Source organism: Filicampus tigris, chromosome 10 (assembly GCF_054856515.1).
Source record: "Filicampus tigris isolate MCC_2025a chromosome 10, RoL_Ftig_1.0, whole genome shotgun sequence".
Lineage (NCBI taxonomy): Eukaryota > Metazoa > Chordata > Actinopteri > Syngnathiformes > Syngnathidae > Filicampus > Filicampus tigris.
In genome coordinates this window covers 14,039,272-14,058,199 of record NC_141226.1, presented here as the reverse complement: position 1 = coordinate 14,058,199, position 18,928 = coordinate 14,039,272, and the positions used below count along the sequence as shown (strand labels likewise).

Genomic DNA, 18,928 nt, shown 5'->3' with positions numbered 1-18,928 from the left:
TTATTTGTTTTATTTTTAAATGTTTGTTTTAGTATATTTTTAGCAACTAGCCCCAGCTATTTAATTTGTACTATTATTATTATTTTAACTCTTGCATTATTTTTTCTAGTGATAATAGTATCTGTTTAAATCTGCTTATCTATGCTCTTTCTGATTATTTTTCTTGCTCTTATTATTTTCTGTATTTTATTAATTACTTGAAAACAATTAATTAGAGTGGCAATGAAATGCCATCAATCATTTAGTATTATAAATAAATATAACTTATATTATTGCTTATATTATTTAAGAAATAGAATAAAAAACACCTAAGTACTCAGTTCTAAACATTTGTATTGGTTAATCAAAATAATTTCAAATTTATTATGCTGTAATTTTACATTTTATGTTTTTCCCCCCTCCTCATTTTTTAAGACGCGGGATGATGGATTTTCTCTTATTGATACCCTAATACTTTTTTGGTTAATAGCTAATAGTTGTATATGACAAAACGTGATTTGTAATCTCCAACTTTATTCAATATACTGTGTTTACTTACAAGCTACCATCTGTACTGTTTCTAGCGCTCGTTATCATGTTTTCATAATTTTCTTATAGGCGACTTTATACAGGCGAGACACATGCACCGGAAGTAAGAAAAGCGCATGCGTGTTCACGTGATCAGCTTTACAGGACGTAAATAAAGCGGCTTCCCGCGCAGTCGCGCTCTTTCGAAACGATCCCTAAATGCAGTTATTTAACGAAATGGACGAGCTTTATCTGGATAACATCGACGAGTACGTCAACGACCACGACAAGATCGTAAGAACGATTTACTGTTGCCCACTGTCACGTTCCCAATTAGTATTGTTGCAGCATTTCAACCACGTTAGCGTCGGCGTGTTTAACTGCCCAATGTCCATGGATAAAACTGACAAATGATAGTAAATCTCTATAGAATGATGTTACCATGGCAAGTAAACCACAACGTTTTACATCATACTAGTTTACAGGCTATTTGCAATAATTCGGCTTTGGTTTAATCTCTGAAAAGATGTTGACTCAATAAAGAAAATACTTTAAACGCCCATTATGTATCAGCATGTAACTAATGTTTTGCAAGCTAGTACTACTTTGAATGGAACAAAGTAGGCTAAAAATATAGACGTGTTTAGTTTTAAACGCTCCCTAACATCAACAACACTCTTCCGGATATTTCCACGTTTGGCTTTTAATAATAATTGTATGTCTGTTTAATTATGAACAGGTTACATATAAATGGCTGAGTCTCACTCTTGGAGTTCATGTCAACACAGCTAAACAGTGAGTTCTTTTTACCGCCCTTTAACTATACAATTACATTAACATAAAAATGACCAAAAGCAACATTTTATGTTATTTTTCTTTACCCAGAATGCTCTATCACTACCTGGACCACAAGAGGAAGGAAAGCTCGGCTCAGCTCCACGCGACCTACTTGGTGTCGGGAAAGCGTGTGGACAATGGTCACACGGTGCGCTCAAACAACTCAAATCTTACTATTTTTTGTACAACTTCTGATGATTTATTAAAGTATTGATTCTTTACCAGAGTCACAGGGTGTCAGTGGTGCGTGAGGAACAGCTAGAAGGTGTGTCATTACATCTGTACTTCATGAATCTTGTAGATAAAAATGTGCCTTCATTGCCCTTTGTAATTTTGCAGACTTCAAGTCCAAGATGAGTTTAATAGTGAGCGTGCACGTTTACAGTGTCCAGAAAGCTCTGCTGAGGGACAGCGGTCCACTCTATGCCGTCGACTATGACGCCGTCAAAGACAACCTGCTCAGCTGCAGCAAGTATGTTGATCTCAGTCAGATGTTTTCCTCCACCCCAATTTTTTTTTTTAAGAAGAAGAAAACATGGAGCAGATCCTGCCCCAAATGTTCCCGGACCTCTCAAAACTACTACTACCCCCACAGCCCCCACTAGCAGTGTCTTCTTTTGACCCTAATAAATGACCACAGACTTAAATGTAGACATTGGTTCCCATGCTCCAAACACACAATGGGTGTTAAACAGTTCCTCGTTCCTGGTTTTCACCTGCATGTGTGATGTCAGAGTTTGTGTTTTGCTTGTCTGCAGGTATAGCGCCATCCGATGCTCCAGCGCTGTTCCCATGTCCTCGGTAGAACGTAACGTCCAGCAAGCTCCGCCTCATTCTGTTCCAGAGCATCAACTGAGCAAGAAGCCTTCCACTAATGGCCAAGTCACTTCCAAAGCCAAGCCGGCCAAAGGCATCATGGGAATGTTCGCTGGTAAAGCTGCAGCAGCTAAGAGCCAAGATGGCGCGAAAGAAGTGAAATCAGAGCATCAGGAAACAGCGGTGGAGGTTTGTCCCCAATTATCCTTCATAAAGCAATGTAAGATAAGAAGATAAGAATGCCTTTATTGATCCCACCGTGGGGAAATTGTCATTGATACAGCAGCAAAGATATAGGTCACACAGGGACGGCGGCATAATGTAGCCATTAATGTATAACATTGACGGCAAACATTCAGGATCAAACCTATGTAAATATACGCAGTAACATATGTATATACACATGTATATACACACCAACATACACATGTACTAGGTGGAATTGAATTTGCATGCAAATGTACCTTCGTGGCTGACCAGCTCCTGCTGCACTGAAGCAAAACACATATACTGTTTTTAAAAAGCAGCTGTTTTCACTCATTATCTAAAGAACAAAAACAAAAAAGAAAAAACAAAAACAAAAAACAAGCTTTCAGTCTCGAGCCGACAATGTCGCACGACTCCTGCGGACTGAGGAAGAGGCAAAGTTAAAAATATGGAATTGACCATATATGAACATAAGGGTGTTCCACCCGACAGTGAAAAATCACATGGCACAACACCAAACTAGGGCTGCCACAAACGATTATTTTGCTAGTCGACTAATCACTATCAGTAGTCGCGACTAATCGGATAATATATAAATCGCGGCAAATCGTAGCAGCAAGCTGCTACTCTTATCATAAGCATCATCCGCTTACAGCTTAAATTCTTTATGTACAAACTAATCATGAAGACAAGATGATAGTACAACTTGTATTAAACTTTGCAACTCAAGCCATCATTCTTGACATGTTTATAAATAAAGGAACGACTTAAATTGATGGCGATACACTGGCGTTAAAATTTTTAGCTGTAATTCTTTAGTGCATTTTAAAATTGAACCAAAATTATACACTATGCAGAATTGCACTAATACAGTGAAATTATCTACGAATACAAAAATAAATACTTGTATACATATGTCACTCTTCTTGGGCACCTTTTTTTTTTTTTTTTTTTTTTTTTCTTAATGGAAAGTAGTGAAATCAGAGGAGTAAATTGGGCAAATGCTCTGTGCCAAAGAAAACTAAAATAAACATTTGTATTGGTTTTTAATTTTGTATTAATTTAAACTATAAAAAAGGTTTTGTTATTCTTTTCACTAGTACGCATAATTTAAAAGTAGTAAATGTATCTACACAATCAAAATGGGGTATGCACCTGTAACAAAAAAAGGAAGACCTTTTTTTTTTTTTGCACTATAACGTAATATATTACAACAAACTTAATTATGGGTTTTATTGTTATGTGATGCCGATGAGTGGCACATATGTCATTTTTGTGTTGAGTGCTGATATTTCCCAGTTCATAAACGCATCACTCCGTTCACGAGTGAGAGAGAGAGCAAGCAAGCGTGCGCTTCCTGCTCCGATGTCCACATCAGGCATAAACACAGAGTTTTGGTTGTTAATCAACGCGAGTTTACTGAATAATGGCTGCTTAATCCATAGAAGATGCTACGACGTGTTAGCGTACCAAATAGGAGCGTCTTAACGTGTGTATGCTAACTGCAGCTAGCTTCTACAACTGTGCCTATGTCAGATATGAAATCAGGCATATGCCATAACTTGCTCCCTTTTTTTTTTTTTAATGATTGGGCATCCCCATCGTGCTGCCATGAAAGGCAGGTTTGCATTGTATTGAGTATATTTGGTGAAATGTGCCGTAACTTTCGGACTGTTGCCAACACGAATTAGCCCTTACAGTGTAAGGCTTACAATACTTTACCCACAATACTTATGTTTACATCACCCGGATTACCACCACTGCGCATAGGAAAACAGCCAGCGGTAGAAGAGCGAGACGTGGCAGTCTCGAAAGAAAAATAATGTGCCAAATAAATAAATATATCAATATAACGATGCGTCGACGATTAAAATGAATTGTCGATGAGTTTGATCGTCGACGTCGTCGTGATTAGTCGACTAATCACGGCAGCCCTACACCAAATAAAAAAGGGGACAAAGACTATATACTGTATCATCTCGATTTTCTCACAAATGGCCTTACTCAGTGTGTGCACTGACTCATTATGTGTATGAATGGCAACATGTGGATACACTGAATTATGAACGTTCTGTTCTGCCTTCTAGTGGAAGCACTTTTAATTGCTCTGCCTGTCACTATATGTCACTGGCATAGATAGATGGACAACAATAATTATTTTTAGTAAATGCATAATTTTCAATCCTTTATTTAAATGAAATGGGAAGTTTGTCTTATATATTGTATTTTTTTGTTTTAGGTGGATGTCTCCAAAGCTAAAGCAACGGCAAAGTCTAATCACATGAACAACTTCTTTGGCAATCCAAGCGCAAGTACGTGAATAATGAATTCTGTTCAAATAAAAAAAAAAAAGCTCGAATGTAGGAGAGTCCGTTGGGTAAGACACACATAAACTAATGTGAAATATTTGTTAAAGGCAAAGTAAATTATCTTTCAGAGAAACAAGAGAATCCTGTGAAGAAGGAGGAAGAAGTGGCAGTGGAGTCCTCGTCGGTGGAGCCGCGACAGCCGGAAAAAGCACAAGATGAAAAGGTCACGACGGAACCGCCGAAGCACTGCAAGAAAGATTCAAGAAGGTTTGTGACTGTGTACAATCAGTGGACAATTCATTGAGTACACCCTCTATATGCGAGCCAATACAAAAACATTGCCAGATTGTGTTCTACTTTTGAATTTTCATGTCTAAGTGTAACTTGGTGGCTTGTTGATGAAGTGCTCCATCCACTTGGGAAAATGCAGTCCATGCTGTTCCTGGTTTATGTGTGGTCTCTTTCTGGACTTCAAAAGTATCAATAAGCACGAGATTTTGTACCTAATAAAAGTGACTGCCAAAGGAATTTATTTTACGGCTTTGATCTCTTGCAGGGTATTAAATTTTTTTTCTTCTTCCTGAAGCAAAACCAAACGTCTGCAGGGTTCTGACAGTGAGGAGGAGAAGATGGAGAAGAAGAAGCGGCGAAGGATCAAGAAGCCTGTGCCCGACAGCAGCGAAGACGAAGACGGTAAAAAGAATTAGGCCAAACTGTTCCATTTCAGTCCTCTAGGTGGCTGTCATGCGCATAATACAAAATGGATGCCAGACATAGCCAGTTTTCTGCTGGACTTGGTTGGTCACTGACACCACTCGCCCCGAAGCAAGTGGACTGTAACTGTAACAGCGAAAGAAAAAAAACACTTGATTCATATCTTTGATCTGGAACTGCACTGAAATTTGATGGCTGCTGCTTGTATGGTTTTGAAACACATTTCCTTTTTAAAGTGGAAGTCAACCAAAACATGTTTTCTTCAAGAATATGTTCTATGCAAGCCCACTAGTAGAAACAAGGCTTTCTGATAAATATTGCATTTGTGAAATAAGAGTTAATCCACCCGTTTTTAGCCGTCTCTTGGGGCGGCCATTTTGTCACTTCTGTCAACTGAAATTGACCTCACAACTGCTCGGGGCTCAGGTAACGACCAATCACGGCTGACCTGTTTTTTTTTAAGCTGAGCCGTGATTGGTCGTTACCTGAGCCCTGAGCAGTTGTGATGTCATTTTCATTCGACAGAAGTGACAAAATGGCCGCCCCTGAGATGGCTAAAAACGGGTGGATTTTGCTGCTTAACTCATATTCCACAAACGCAGTATTAATCAGAATGCAGTGTTTCAACTAGTGGGCCTGCTGGGAACATATTATTGAAAAAAATATGTTAGGGTTGATTTCCCCTTTAAATGGGATTTTTGCACTGCATGTTTTTTGTTGCCTTTTCAAATTCATTTGTTATATTGTCGATTTCTGGATTTACGGCTTTTGAAAATTGCTTCATAAATTAAATTTATTATTATTCCATTAAAAGGATGCATATGAAAAAGCTATTCAATTTTGTTCAAATGAGTTTTATGAGGTAGGTCTATTGAATGGAAAAAAAGGTTCCTGAATCTCTGGAAAGTACAGTACTACCCGCCCTTATAAAATGTAACAAATACAAACTAATAAAAAAAATATATGAATAAATCATATATATATATATATATATATATTTATATATACATATATATTTATATATATATATATATTATATATATATATATATATATATATATATATATATATATATATATATATATATATATATATATATATATATATATATACATACATACATACATACATACATACACACACACACACACCGCTTATCCTCACAAGGGTCGCGGGGCATGCTGGAGCCTATCCCAGCTGTCTTCGGGCAGGAGACGGGGGACACCCTGTATTGGTTGACAGCCAATCGCAGGGCACACAGAGACAAACAAACAACCACACTCACAATCACACTTAGGGGCAATTTAGAGTGTCCAATCAATTTACCATGCATGTTTTTGGAATGTGGGCGGAAACCGGAGTTCCCGGAGAAAACCCACGCAGGCACGGGGAAAACATGCAAACTCCACACAGGGAGGCCGGACCCGGGACCGAACCCACGACCTCTGAACTGTGAGGCGGACGTGCTAACCAGTCGCCCACCATACCACCCTGTACCACAATATGTGATTCATATTTTTTTTTAACCAAAATCCATAAATCTTCCAGTAAAAATAAGATTTGTCTGCAGTCATTCCAGATTCACCGCCACCAATGGCCGTGAGAGAAGCATCACCAGCTCCCGCCAAGGAACCTGCTTCACATGTAATTATGACAATGACTTTTATGCTTCACTTGTAAGTAATCCAGATAAAGAAGAAATGTTTCTTTCATTACAGCCGGGACTTTCTGAGACTACTAAAATACGCAAGCGCAGACGCATCCTGAAGTCTCAAACCTTCATAGACGAAGAAGGTTGCATCGGTAAGCAAATTAGAAATGTCAATTTTCTCACGTTTGTGGTTCTGATTCTGTTGTGTGGTTGCAGTGACAGAAAAAGGCTACGAGAGTGAGTCATACTCAGAAGAAGAAAGCGCCGCCCCTGCCGCCAAGCAAGTGACGATGAAAAATCAGCCCAAAGCAAAGACGTCGGCGAGCAACGAGAAGAAAAGTCAGAAGAAAACGACAGAAAATAAAGCAACAAAACAAGCTTCCATTATGGGATTTTTCCAAAAGAAGTGATGGACTAACACACATGTACAAACACACACTCATTCTGCAGAAACTCCCAGTGCTATCATACAGCAGTGATAAAACTCAATAAACACTTTTGAGAAATATTTTTGTGTTGATGGTCATTGGCCTTTTTTGGGTTGCGTTCATCAGCTCCGGATTATCCATCCACCCATTATCCAATGCGCCCCAATTTTTCATGGAAAATGCATAGTGGTTTTCCTAATGCATTTCAATGGGCGTCAATTATACATGGATTTTCGCTATTTGCGGGCTAGCACGTATTTTGTCCAGATTTTAAATGCTATTTTTGTCATACAGCTGTAGAAGTACAAGGTCCTCTTATGTGGCCCCTCAGCACTGCTGATGAAAAATTGTAGCCTCCGCCATCATTTCAATTGACCATTTATGATAATTTTGACAACATATTTGTCATTTTATGTAAATATATGCAAAGCCCCCCCCAACTACATGTATTAAAAAAACTTTTTTTTTTTTTATTTGCACCAGAAAAAAAATGCTGAGATAAAAGAAGAAAATAAAAAATGAACCCAGCTACTGATGTCCAATAGCATTACTTTGATTGCGTTTACACTGATGGCAAATCTGGATTAGATCCAAACTCAACATTGTTTGATGTTACCACTCCAGGAGCATCAAGATCAAAATTAAATGAACTTAGTTTTGACCGTTTGCGAGGGTGTATGCAGGGCAAGGGCCTGTCTGTGCAGGGCAATATAGCTGTGCTATACTTGTGGGGACGTTGATGAGATGTGTGGCTGACAATACAATAATAGCGTGTGAAATTCTCTCACACTTCAAGCCAATCAAGCCATTTTTCCCACGTACTGTGCTTGCATTGACAACACTGGTTATATTTGCAGGTTGAGAGCTGACACACATACGGCAGCAGCATTCGACACACCCTTGAGGCGAGAGCACAAAACGAGCCTGGTAGAACTGGTCTTTCCCAAGAGGAAAATGATCTCTCGGGGAGTGGTTGAAAAAAAATGCTATGAGGCATACCCGCTCTATCGCTCGCTGAATTTTTTGGCCGTGGCTCCTAAAGGCAGCGGAGTCACAGCACATGGAAAATATGCTCTTTTGCTCTACACAATAGCACAAGTATTCCTGCTATTGCACTTCTCTTCCTCCTTTCAACATTTACGGATCTGACATTTTGGTAATTTGGGGTACATTCAAGGCTGTGTCTAGACAGGCATGTATGAGAGGGCAGCCACAAATCTTGAGGGGGCATTGTGCTCCAGCACCTTTTACCATGTCAACATTGGCTCATTTGCATACTGAAGGCTGATTGGAAGTTGGCTCTCGGCTCGCTGCAGACAGCTATCCCTCACAGCGAGCCAGCAGCAGGCCAATACTGTGAGCAGAGTGAAAAGGCGAGTAAGACAGTAAGAAGTGGAGCGATGGAGAGAGGCATGAGATAATAAAAATACAGTATGTGAAATATCATTTATTTGGGGAGATTTAGTTTGGGAGGGCCACAACATTTATTTCAGGGAGCCAGTCCCCCTGTTGCCCATGCCTAGACCTGACCCTGGGTACATTTCAATGTCGTTCAGAGTATAATGCATTCATCAACTTAATTTGGTTTAAAATTAATCTTACAGTTTGCCTATACAAACATAATTTAAGGTAATAATAACTATGCATCGTGAACATTGAGACGTTATGTCAGTCTAATATATTTGATCTTTATTAGGAAATGAATAGAAAATGTTCTGAACACTGAATTGACTGGCTGAAATTATGAATGATAACATGAACTAATGATATTGTGTATTCACACTTTTTTGGCATCATAAGATAGTTTTTTCGATATCAATTCAATAACTTTAAATAAATGTAAATAATGCTTTTCATGGGATAAATTTTATTCATGTTAATATATTATATTATAACGTTTTTTAATAGGTTTTCTATTTCATATATATATGTATATATATATATATGTATATATATATATATATATATATATATATATATATATATATAATATGTATAATATATATACATTAATATGTCGACTGTTTAGCTAGAGCACAAAACAATGTAGTAGTAAAGTATTTAGATTTTACAATGGAAATAAAATACAGTTAGGTTCAATGATAGTGAAGTGAATGATTTGTATTACGTCGGGAATCGAGGGTTGAACACAAAATCTGTTTGTCTCTGTGTGCCCTGCAATTGGCTGGCAACCAATTCAGGGTATCCCCCGCCTACTGCCCAAAGACAGCTGGGATAAGCTCCAGTATGCCCGCGACCCTTGTTTGGAGAAGCGGTAGAGATAATGAATGAATGAATATATGCATATGTTAATATTTTATACTATTGATTTTGTATACATTGCATATTATTAGATTTTCACATACCTGGATACATATATATATATATATATATATATATATATATATATATATATATATATATATATATATATATATATATATATATATATATATATATATATATATATATATATATATATATATATAAATTTAATATAATGAATGTGAAAAAAATTGTTTAATTCAATTTGTTTGATTCATTGATCCATTGATTTTCTGTACTGTGAATCATGGGTTAATTTATTTTGAGAAATTAAATCATGTTAACATTTGATATAACATATTAACATATTTTAAATGCATTTATAAAAAATATATATGTATATGTAATATATTTTATATAATTATTTGATTTATTATTCTTTTTTTATTCCTCTGTTCTTTATGTATTATTATCATTACTACCTAAAATTTTCATTTACAAGATCAACTTAATAGTTTTTCCAATGAAACTTATACATATATATATATTTAATACATTATTTTATATTTTTTGTAATTTTTAATATCATTCAAACATTTTTCAATGTAATATATTTAATCTCTGCGTCAAAATGTTGATTATTTTTTCCCCCACCCCGACAGCCCTAGCCAAGCATTTCCAGGAGGGAGTGACGTCATGGCGATCCACAAGGGTAGGGCGGGAGCGGTGTCAGCGGCCAGGCAGGAGCAGCAGCAGCAGCAGCAACCAGTACTCATCCACCGGTGTCATGGCTTCCTAACAGTCGGGGGGGACTGAATGAGAGCGAAAACAAGCCCGCTTGTCTCCAAGGCCCCGACGCAATATCAGCCTTTTCCCACCGAACCGAGGAGGGGGGCTGGCCCGGCCTCGCTTTTCGCCCAGGATAGACTTTTTCAAATTATTTCTGTTGCATTTGAGCCTTCAACTCCCCCCGACGTTTAAAGGCAAGCACCGCGGTGGTGGAAGATGGCCGACCCGGCGGAGTGCACCATCAAAGTGATGTGCCGTTTTAGGCCTCTCAACAGCTCCGAGGTGACCAGAGGAGACCGATACATTCCCAAGTTCCAAGGGGAAGACACCGTTATCATCTCGGTGAGTCAAACGCCGTCCAAGGCGACGTTTGTTTTCCCTATTCACCGGGGCCCCCGGGCTCAAGTCAGCGATGCGCCATTTTAATTGTCTTGTAGCTTTACGGTAAGTTAGCGCCTTTAGCTTGTTAGCTCGAAGGCTTGACCCTCACCGCCGACCAGGAAGAGGCAACCGGCGCCCGATGAGCTGTCACCGGGATTCGACATTTATTATCTGATATCTGGGCCACATTTGTGGCTTGGTGTCACTCTAAATATCAGCCCAGTTGGCTAAGTTAGCCCCGACCACGGCTAACCAGCTGTCAATCAACAAAGCCTCCCAGTACAGTGCCAGTTAGACACATTAGCCGCGCTAGCGCATAACCCATTTGGAACACATTTATTTACACACAATAAACATAACAAGTGGTGGCTAATGCTAAATGCCAAGCCATTTGAAAGGGTCAATGGCCGAGCTTTATTTGATAGTGGCCAACAGTCAGTTATCTACTAGCCGGCCTTTGGGCTAAGCTTGACCGGTCTTAACAGTTATTTAATGAAAAGCTTACGTAGCACTTAGTTGCCCCAGCTACTTCACTTAACAACGCAAATGCTTGGTGAAATTAATGTATTCTGTGTTTTTGTTTAAATGAAAGGCTACAATAATGACCTATACTAGCCAATGACGTCTGTGGAATTGTCTCCTTTTGACGCAGGTCCCCTGTCACGTGACGCTGACTCATATTGATACCTGTAAATTCAACGCACCTTTGGCGATTTGTACGTCGGACTTCAGTAGAAAATGGTGTAATCCAACCAAAATACACTCTTTGTCTTAATATGTATTGTGACACCTTTCAAGCATATGGCTCACAATATTGTCTAATTTAAAAAGGCTACCGTATTGATTAGGGGTGTAACGGTACGCTAAATCACATTTCGGTTCGGTTTCTTTGAAACTTCGGTTCGGTTTTTGGTCCAAAAAATTGATTTTTAAAAAAAGATATATTTTGAAAAGATGACAAGTAGACGGTATAATTTTTTGAAAAAAATAAAAGCAAGCCATTCAGGTGATATTCTAAGAAATTACACCAGACTATGAAATACACTAGCAATATAGATCTCTTAATTTTGTAAACTATTAAAGGGACACTTGGATGACCTTAACATTGGCACTTATATAATAGGTTTTTATGTAAAAATGACATCAGTACTAAAATGCCCACCTCAAAAGACTGTAGTGATTTAAGGGCTGTTTTTGTGATTAGGTTAACGACAAATTGCCCCGCCCCTTCTTGGGGCGTGGCTTATGTTATTTTTTCGGTCTCAGCTGTCTACGTCACGGGAGGGAGCCAAGCGTGGTAATATTGCTCGCTTTGTCAGCTCTGTTGTCTAAAACGGCGACCGATTGCCACCAAAATGGAAATGCACATTACTACTCTTGTCCACTTAAACCTGTGAAGGTATAAAAGTATTCTGCACAATAGTTTGGATTTATTGACTTAAAACGTGATCTCATCATGATCACCTCCACAAAATCAAAAATACCGTGGCGATTGCTTCTCCACTTATACAGGCTGAAGCGGACATGAGCATGAATGCGCACACGAACCCCGACTGGTTTATATTTCGGACATTTAGTGACGCTAAACTCGTGTCAACTCTCGGGAGGCAGACGACGACTGGCAGTGGACAAGCAATCAGGCAAGCATGGATCTTTATCCGCGTCTCGCTCTTCTCCCGCTGGCTGTTTTCCTATTTCCAACGCACATGCGCAGTGGTGGTAATCCGGGCGATGAAAACAGAAGCATTGTGGATAAAGTAAGCCTTACACTGTAAGGGCTAATTCATGTTGGCAACAGAGTCCTAAAGTTACAGCGCATTTCAAATATACTCAATACCATGCAAACCTGCCTTGCACGGAAGCACAATGGAGATGCCCAATCATTTAAAAAAAAGGGAGCAAGTTATGGCATATGCCTGATTTCATATCTGACATAGGCACAGTTGTAGAAGCTAGCTGCAGTCAGCATACACACGTTACAACGCTCCTATTTTGTACGCTAACACATCGTAGCATCTTCTATGGATTAAGGAGCCATTATTCAGTAAACTCGCATTGGTTTACAACCAAAACTCTGTGTTTATGCCTATGGTGGACATTGGAGCAGGAAGTGCACGCTTGCGCTCTCTCTCTCTCTCGCTCGCTCTCTCTCTCGCTCTCTCACTTGCGAACGAAGTGATGCGTTTATGAACTGGGAAATATCAGCACTCAACACAAAAACGACATGTGCCCCTCATCGGCATCACGTAACAATAAAACCCATAATTAAGTTTGTTGTAATATACTACGTTATAGTGCAAGAAAAAAAATTTCTTCCTTTTTTTGTTACAGGTGCATACCACATTTGATTGTGTAGATCAATTCACTACTTGTAAATTATGCATGCTAGTGAAAAGAATAACAAAACCTTTTTGATAAGGTTTAAATTAACACAAAATTAAAAACCAATACAAGTGTTTATTTTAGTTTTCTTTAGCACAGAACATTTGACCAATTTACTCCTCTGATTTCAATACCTTCCGTTAAAAAAAAAAAGAGTGAAAAATGCAAAGTTTAATATGATGTTCAATACCTTCCGTTAAAAAAAAAAAGAGTGAAAAATGCAAAGTTTAATACAAGTTGAATGTACTATCATCTTGTCTTCATGATTAGTTTGTACATAAAGTAGCGAATGATGCTTATTATAAGAGCAGCAACTTGCTGCTGCAATTTGCTGCGATTTATATATTATCCAATTAGTCGACTAATCGCGACTACTGTTAGTGATTAGTCGACTAGCAAAATATTCGTTTGTGGCAGCCCTAATGGAGAGTTTGTAATCGGTTCCTCCAGTGACTCCGACCGAACAAGGATAGAACTGTAGGGGGCGCGGCCATTCTCCTCATTAACAAGAGGCGTTATTCATGGAGTAACCTATTTCATAATTTCTCCCAAATTTATTGATAAAATAGAAAATGACAACTCTTTCCATTTTCCTGATCAAAAAATATATAAAATGAACATGTCCATCCATAAATGGAGCGCACCTTTGTGATCGTTTCGTCTGAAATAACTAAATTATGATGTCATATGCAGCTAAGATACACTGTCTTGATTCTAGTTATTGTTTTTTTTTATTGAAAAATCTCAAGCATTTTGGTGGCAGTATTGTATAATTTTAAAATTGTTGATGAGACTCAAGTCATCTGGAAAGCGAACGTATCTTGGGCAGATAATTTTTCTCTTTATCTGAAGATAAACAGTCGTTTCAATACAACTAAAATATCCTGTCTTGGAATCACTTTGATAATTTGTGACATCTTTCATTGATTTTGGTCACATATGCTTAAGATTGATGAGGATTTTGAAAATTGACGAGTGATTGAAGCCCCCCTCCCCCCAGAAATTTTGTCTAAATTAATAGTTAAAATAGTTAAAACCCTCAATATACCACAAACCAGTGTTTCCCACCCTGTGTTGAGCCAAGGTCCTTAAAAAAATGTAGGGCACACCACCAAAAACACTACATAGTGAAATAATGATGAGGTCATCTCAATTTACTCACAAATTTCCTTGGTGTGAAAAACGCAAGGAGACACAAAGATGTTGAATAGCTCCAAGCGTTTCTCTTTTCTTCTTTTTCTTTTTTTTTTTGTTAACATTTTTTTTCAGTCATGCTTGAAAAGTTATATTAAGGCTATTTTAGTTTTTATGGAGCAGTTAAGTGAAATTGGATAATTTCCCGCAGCATACCTGATTATCTCTCATGATACTCACTGCCCCAAAACTCTATAATAGCGTCTCAAACTCATCGTAAAGCATTACCCCTACTAATAAATGGCTGAGAGATGATTTTAGAAAATAGTGCACCAGAGTTGCAAGTATGCTGGTTAGATTGAAAAAAAATACCAATTGTTGCTTTCGTATTAGCCGTTTTTATCATTTTTTCCCCACATACATCCAGTAGGTACTGTCATTAAAAAAAAAAACATACCTGTGTTGTCATGACCTCTGACTTTCATGCTGTATCTAACATATTGTGCGTTAGATTTCTGTTCTCCATACCTGCTTCCAGTGTTGTCCCTCTGTGCTTGCCGTACTGTTTTGAGTGGCCCTGCAGGCGGAATTCAGAAAACTACAACTGCAACACGCTCATCTGGCTTTTGCACTTTCCACACACAAATATTGTACGCCACGCCTGCAACTAACGATTATTTTAATAATCAATTAATGCCGATTACGTGATGCGTTGATTAATCCTATAAAAAAAAAAAAATTCAATCTGTGTATTCAAAAACGGGACTTTGTCAAATTGACAGTGCAGAAAAAGAACAAACATACTATTATTGTGATTCGGTTATTGCTTTGGTCCTTCACATGTGAGAAAATGTACAAAAATGTTGATCATTGTTTTCCAAAGTTAAAGCAAATGTTTGCAAATCTTACTTTGATTCAATGATCAGTTTGCTTTCGTGGGGAATTACAGAAATCTGAAAATGTTTATTGTTGAGAGGCTGAAAATCCGAAGATTTGGACAGTTGTAAATCAAACAAGGTCTTAAAATGATTAATATATTATCAAAAATAATTCTCAATTAAGTTTTAGCTACTTTTCTAGTATCTTAAAACATGTAACCCAACATGTAGTGCAAACTTCTCTTTATCTTTAGGTGGGCGTTTAATCATAGAACTCTTAAAGTTAAAATTAGTAACATCACTAACGCCGGGTACATTTAACCTGATATGATATCCCGGCTAAAATAGTTTGAGCAATTTATCAATTTATTTACAAATACAACACTGTATGCCAAATTGGAAGTTGTCTTCTTTAATTTCCCAATACAAAATATCACATAAAATAGTGTGGGTGAAAATCACCCGGCGTTAGTGTTCTAGGGTTAAAGTGCTTTTCCATTTGCAGTTTCCAGAATGGCCTGGCCCTACTCTGCCGGCCTCGCTTGGCCCGTCCTGGCCTCCGTTGCTTTTCCAATACAACACAACCAATCAATAGGGGCGGGATCAATGGAACTCCATTACACACGTCACAAGATTGCACAAGTGGTCAAGGTCTGGTTTTGTGGCGATCCAAAATAGGAATCACAGCTGCACGATGTGGCGACGCCCTGGCTCTCCTTGGCCTGTGTTCTAGAACCAGGTTGGAGGAGGTTCGGAGGAACAGTGGTGCCATTGTCATCTAGGGGTGGGCGATATGGATAAAAAAACATATCTAAATGTTTTTTTAAAAACTCAATAACGATAATTTGACGATATTCTCCAAAAAATATTTGAAATCTGCACTTGTTTCATAGACCAATTGTGGATAGACGGCGTTTGTGAACAACATCTCTTTTAAATTGCTAAATACAGTTTCTGCAAAACAATGACATTCTAGGACAATATTCAACAATAAAAAACAAAAAATTCTGTATAGACTTACATTGATTTTCGGTAATATTTATGTCATTTAAATGTCTGTGCTGTTATTCCATAACGATGTGACATTTTGAGCTGCAGTAGGTACTGGTGTACCACTGCCAACTACGAGAGGAATCAGAATGAGAAAAAGGTGTTAACTACAGCAATCAGAATGAGAAAAAAATGTATTTGATATGTGAAGTGTCACCCAGCGAGAGAAAAAAAAGACATCATGACAACACCCATTTCTCATACATTGGCCAATGTATTCAGAATAAAGTTGAATAACAAAACTGCAATTGACAGAAAAGTGCATTTTCCCACTCATTCATCACTGTGATATGTAGACTTGTGAGTGACTTTATTCATGTTTAGGTGTATGCTGGCAACACACTAATAAACCGTCGTAGTTTATGCAACATGTCTGGGGAATACAGGCTAGTTATGAATGATGCGGACTAAAAGCGTGTAAACTGAATGTTAACCGATCATCCAGGATGTCATGTTTGCCTTGCTCGCTTAAGTACTGAGTGTGTGAGTGGGTGCGCGCGTTTATATTTGTTGGTTCAACTCTGCGACTGTTTGCTGGGTGTGTGTGTTTAACCTTTTGTTTAGCGTGCTTGCGCAGTCGCCAAGTTATCCTCGTAATCCATATGACTCGAGGTGCAACAGAATTGCTCTTCACGGTGACCGTTTTGGCACATCTAACAATGTTATTCCCACCGACGTCAGTTTTGTCTACTCCAAACCATTTACAGACTACGGACAACGTGGACTCACGCCTCGCTATAAATCCCCGCTAGACACTCCTCCATGAAATGAGAAGATAACAGCTCCGCTGTAGTGCGGACAGAGTCACGTGACCGGGCCCTGCCCGCTGATTCGGCGAATGATTATCACTTCCTCCTCCTCTGCCGTCAATGCACACTGATTCTTCAGCATTTCTTCCAACTTTGCGGCCGTGGCTGACTCGCTTCGAGCCAGTATTAATACATGACAATGTAAAATTACACATCATGTAGGCAGGATTGATGATGATATCGATAATGATATATATATAGCCCACCTCTACCGCCCACCCTCAAAAAAGTGTAATGGAAAAGCGACCACACGCAGTGGAACCTGTACAATGGAAAAGGAGCATGAATGTATCTTAACGTTGAGCAGCTAGCCGTTAGCAGCTGATCAACTGTTAAATACCTCTTGCAATATGGACACTTGTCAGCTTCTCGCCCCTTGGCTAACAGGAGCAGGGCAGGGTCACAAAAAGAGCACACAAATATGCGGATAGGCATGAATATTTTTTTTTCTTTGTGAATAATTTGTTAGGTTTGACGGGAAAAAAATTGATTTTGTTAATGGTGAATCACATTGCGGCTCAGGGGCTTTGCTGTAAATTGAACTCACCTTGGTGACGGTTTTTGTCTCTAAATTGTAATCCTAAACTAAAATCTCCTGTCTTTGATTTATATTTTGATGACACCTTTCAGGGTGTTTGGTCGCAATATTGAAGAATCACAAAGGTGAAATTGACAAATATGAATTTGTATTTGTAATCATGTAATCATGAAAATTTACAATTATGAATTTGTATTTGTAATTTTCTGGGCAATTTTGTCTCAGAAATTAATGACTATAATGTCATTAAAATTTTCTTTGTTTCTGTTGAAAGTTTTGTGACACATCTTTCGCAGATTTCAGTCACAGTATTGTACAATAGCAAAGTAACAATATTGATTAATTGTCTTTTTGACCCAGGTCCCCTGTCACGTCACGTGACCCTGGATCATATAATCCAATGCAATTTGGATTCATCTATGGATAAATAAATTATAATCCAGATAGGATGGTAGGGCACTAATGATGCGTTGGGTTCCGTGTTTTTCAGACACAAGCAAGAAAATCACAACATTTTTAGCTATAGGTGTAGATTTTATTTGTTTATACACGTAGTTCTGACATTGTGTTTTAATGTCAACTTTTGGCATTGGTTTATTTGATAAAACTGTGGTTAAACATTCAGTGCCTTGGATGCTCTTTGGTGCTTGTTAATTGCCCTTGTTAATTGCTTCACTAGAATGACTATGATGCTTGGAGAAGAAAAATTGCAGACATAACTGCAGTGGTGACTATCGTCAAGGCCGACTTGAGGCTTCTGACTAATAGCAGGCTTGCAATCTGCGCCGCCAGACATGACCCAACCCGGCCGGCCCAGCTGCTGATGTCCTGCCATAGTGTCACAGTGCCGTATGCTTTGTGACTGGAGCAAGTGGTGTGTGTTTGCTGGAGCGTCGACATTGACAAGTACAACACTTGAGCTGTTTGACCAGTCACAGCTGCATACAGTCAAGTCAGATTCTAAATCAGTCACCCTGGCAGAGATGGCTCGTTATTGTGCAGTGTTTCAATTGAGGATATGCAGGAGTGCTGCATCGCTTTTACGTCAGCTTCCTCCAGGAAAATGTGACACTCTTATTTCTGGAAGTAAAGTGAGTGTCCACATTTGGCATTGTGGTCGCTTGGGTCATGCTCTTGAATTAAATAGCCAAACATTGCCTTGTCTGAGTTTTCTTTTTTCTGGGGAAGCTGTTTTCTTCCTTTATTCTTTTTTTTTGGGGGGGGGGTGAAAAG

General features: G+C 38.5%; 2 protein-coding genes across 3 annotated transcripts in view; both read left to right on the top strand.

The window, feature by feature from the left end:
- Positions 1-651: 651 nt before the first annotated feature.
- Positions 652-7,549, top strand: pold3 (polymerase (DNA-directed), delta 3, accessory subunit). Its single transcript, XM_086043192.1, has 12 exons — positions 652-801; positions 1,247-1,302; positions 1,393-1,492; positions 1,570-1,609; positions 1,684-1,816; positions 2,103-2,349; positions 4,607-4,679; positions 4,805-4,943; positions 5,263-5,369; positions 6,961-7,034; positions 7,109-7,193; positions 7,258-7,549. Exons 1-12 carry the CDS (start codon positions 727-729, stop codon positions 7,449-7,451), a joined length of 1,323 nt encoding a protein of 440 aa, XP_085899318.1. The 5' UTR covers positions 652-726; the 3' UTR covers positions 7,452-7,549.
- Positions 7,550-10,453: 2,904 nt separating this feature from the next.
- Positions 10,454-18,928, top strand: part of LOC147140929 (kinesin-1 heavy chain) — a 33,695-nt gene continuing 25,220 nt past the window's right edge. For both annotated transcript variants that reach the window (XM_086042850.1, XM_086042849.1), the window contains exon 1: positions 10,454-10,865. In XM_086042850.1, coding sequence (XP_085898976.1) covers positions 10,740-10,865 — 126 coding nt within the window. In that variant the 5' untranslated portion in view covers positions 10,454-10,739. The remainder of the gene's footprint in view (positions 10,866-18,928) is intronic.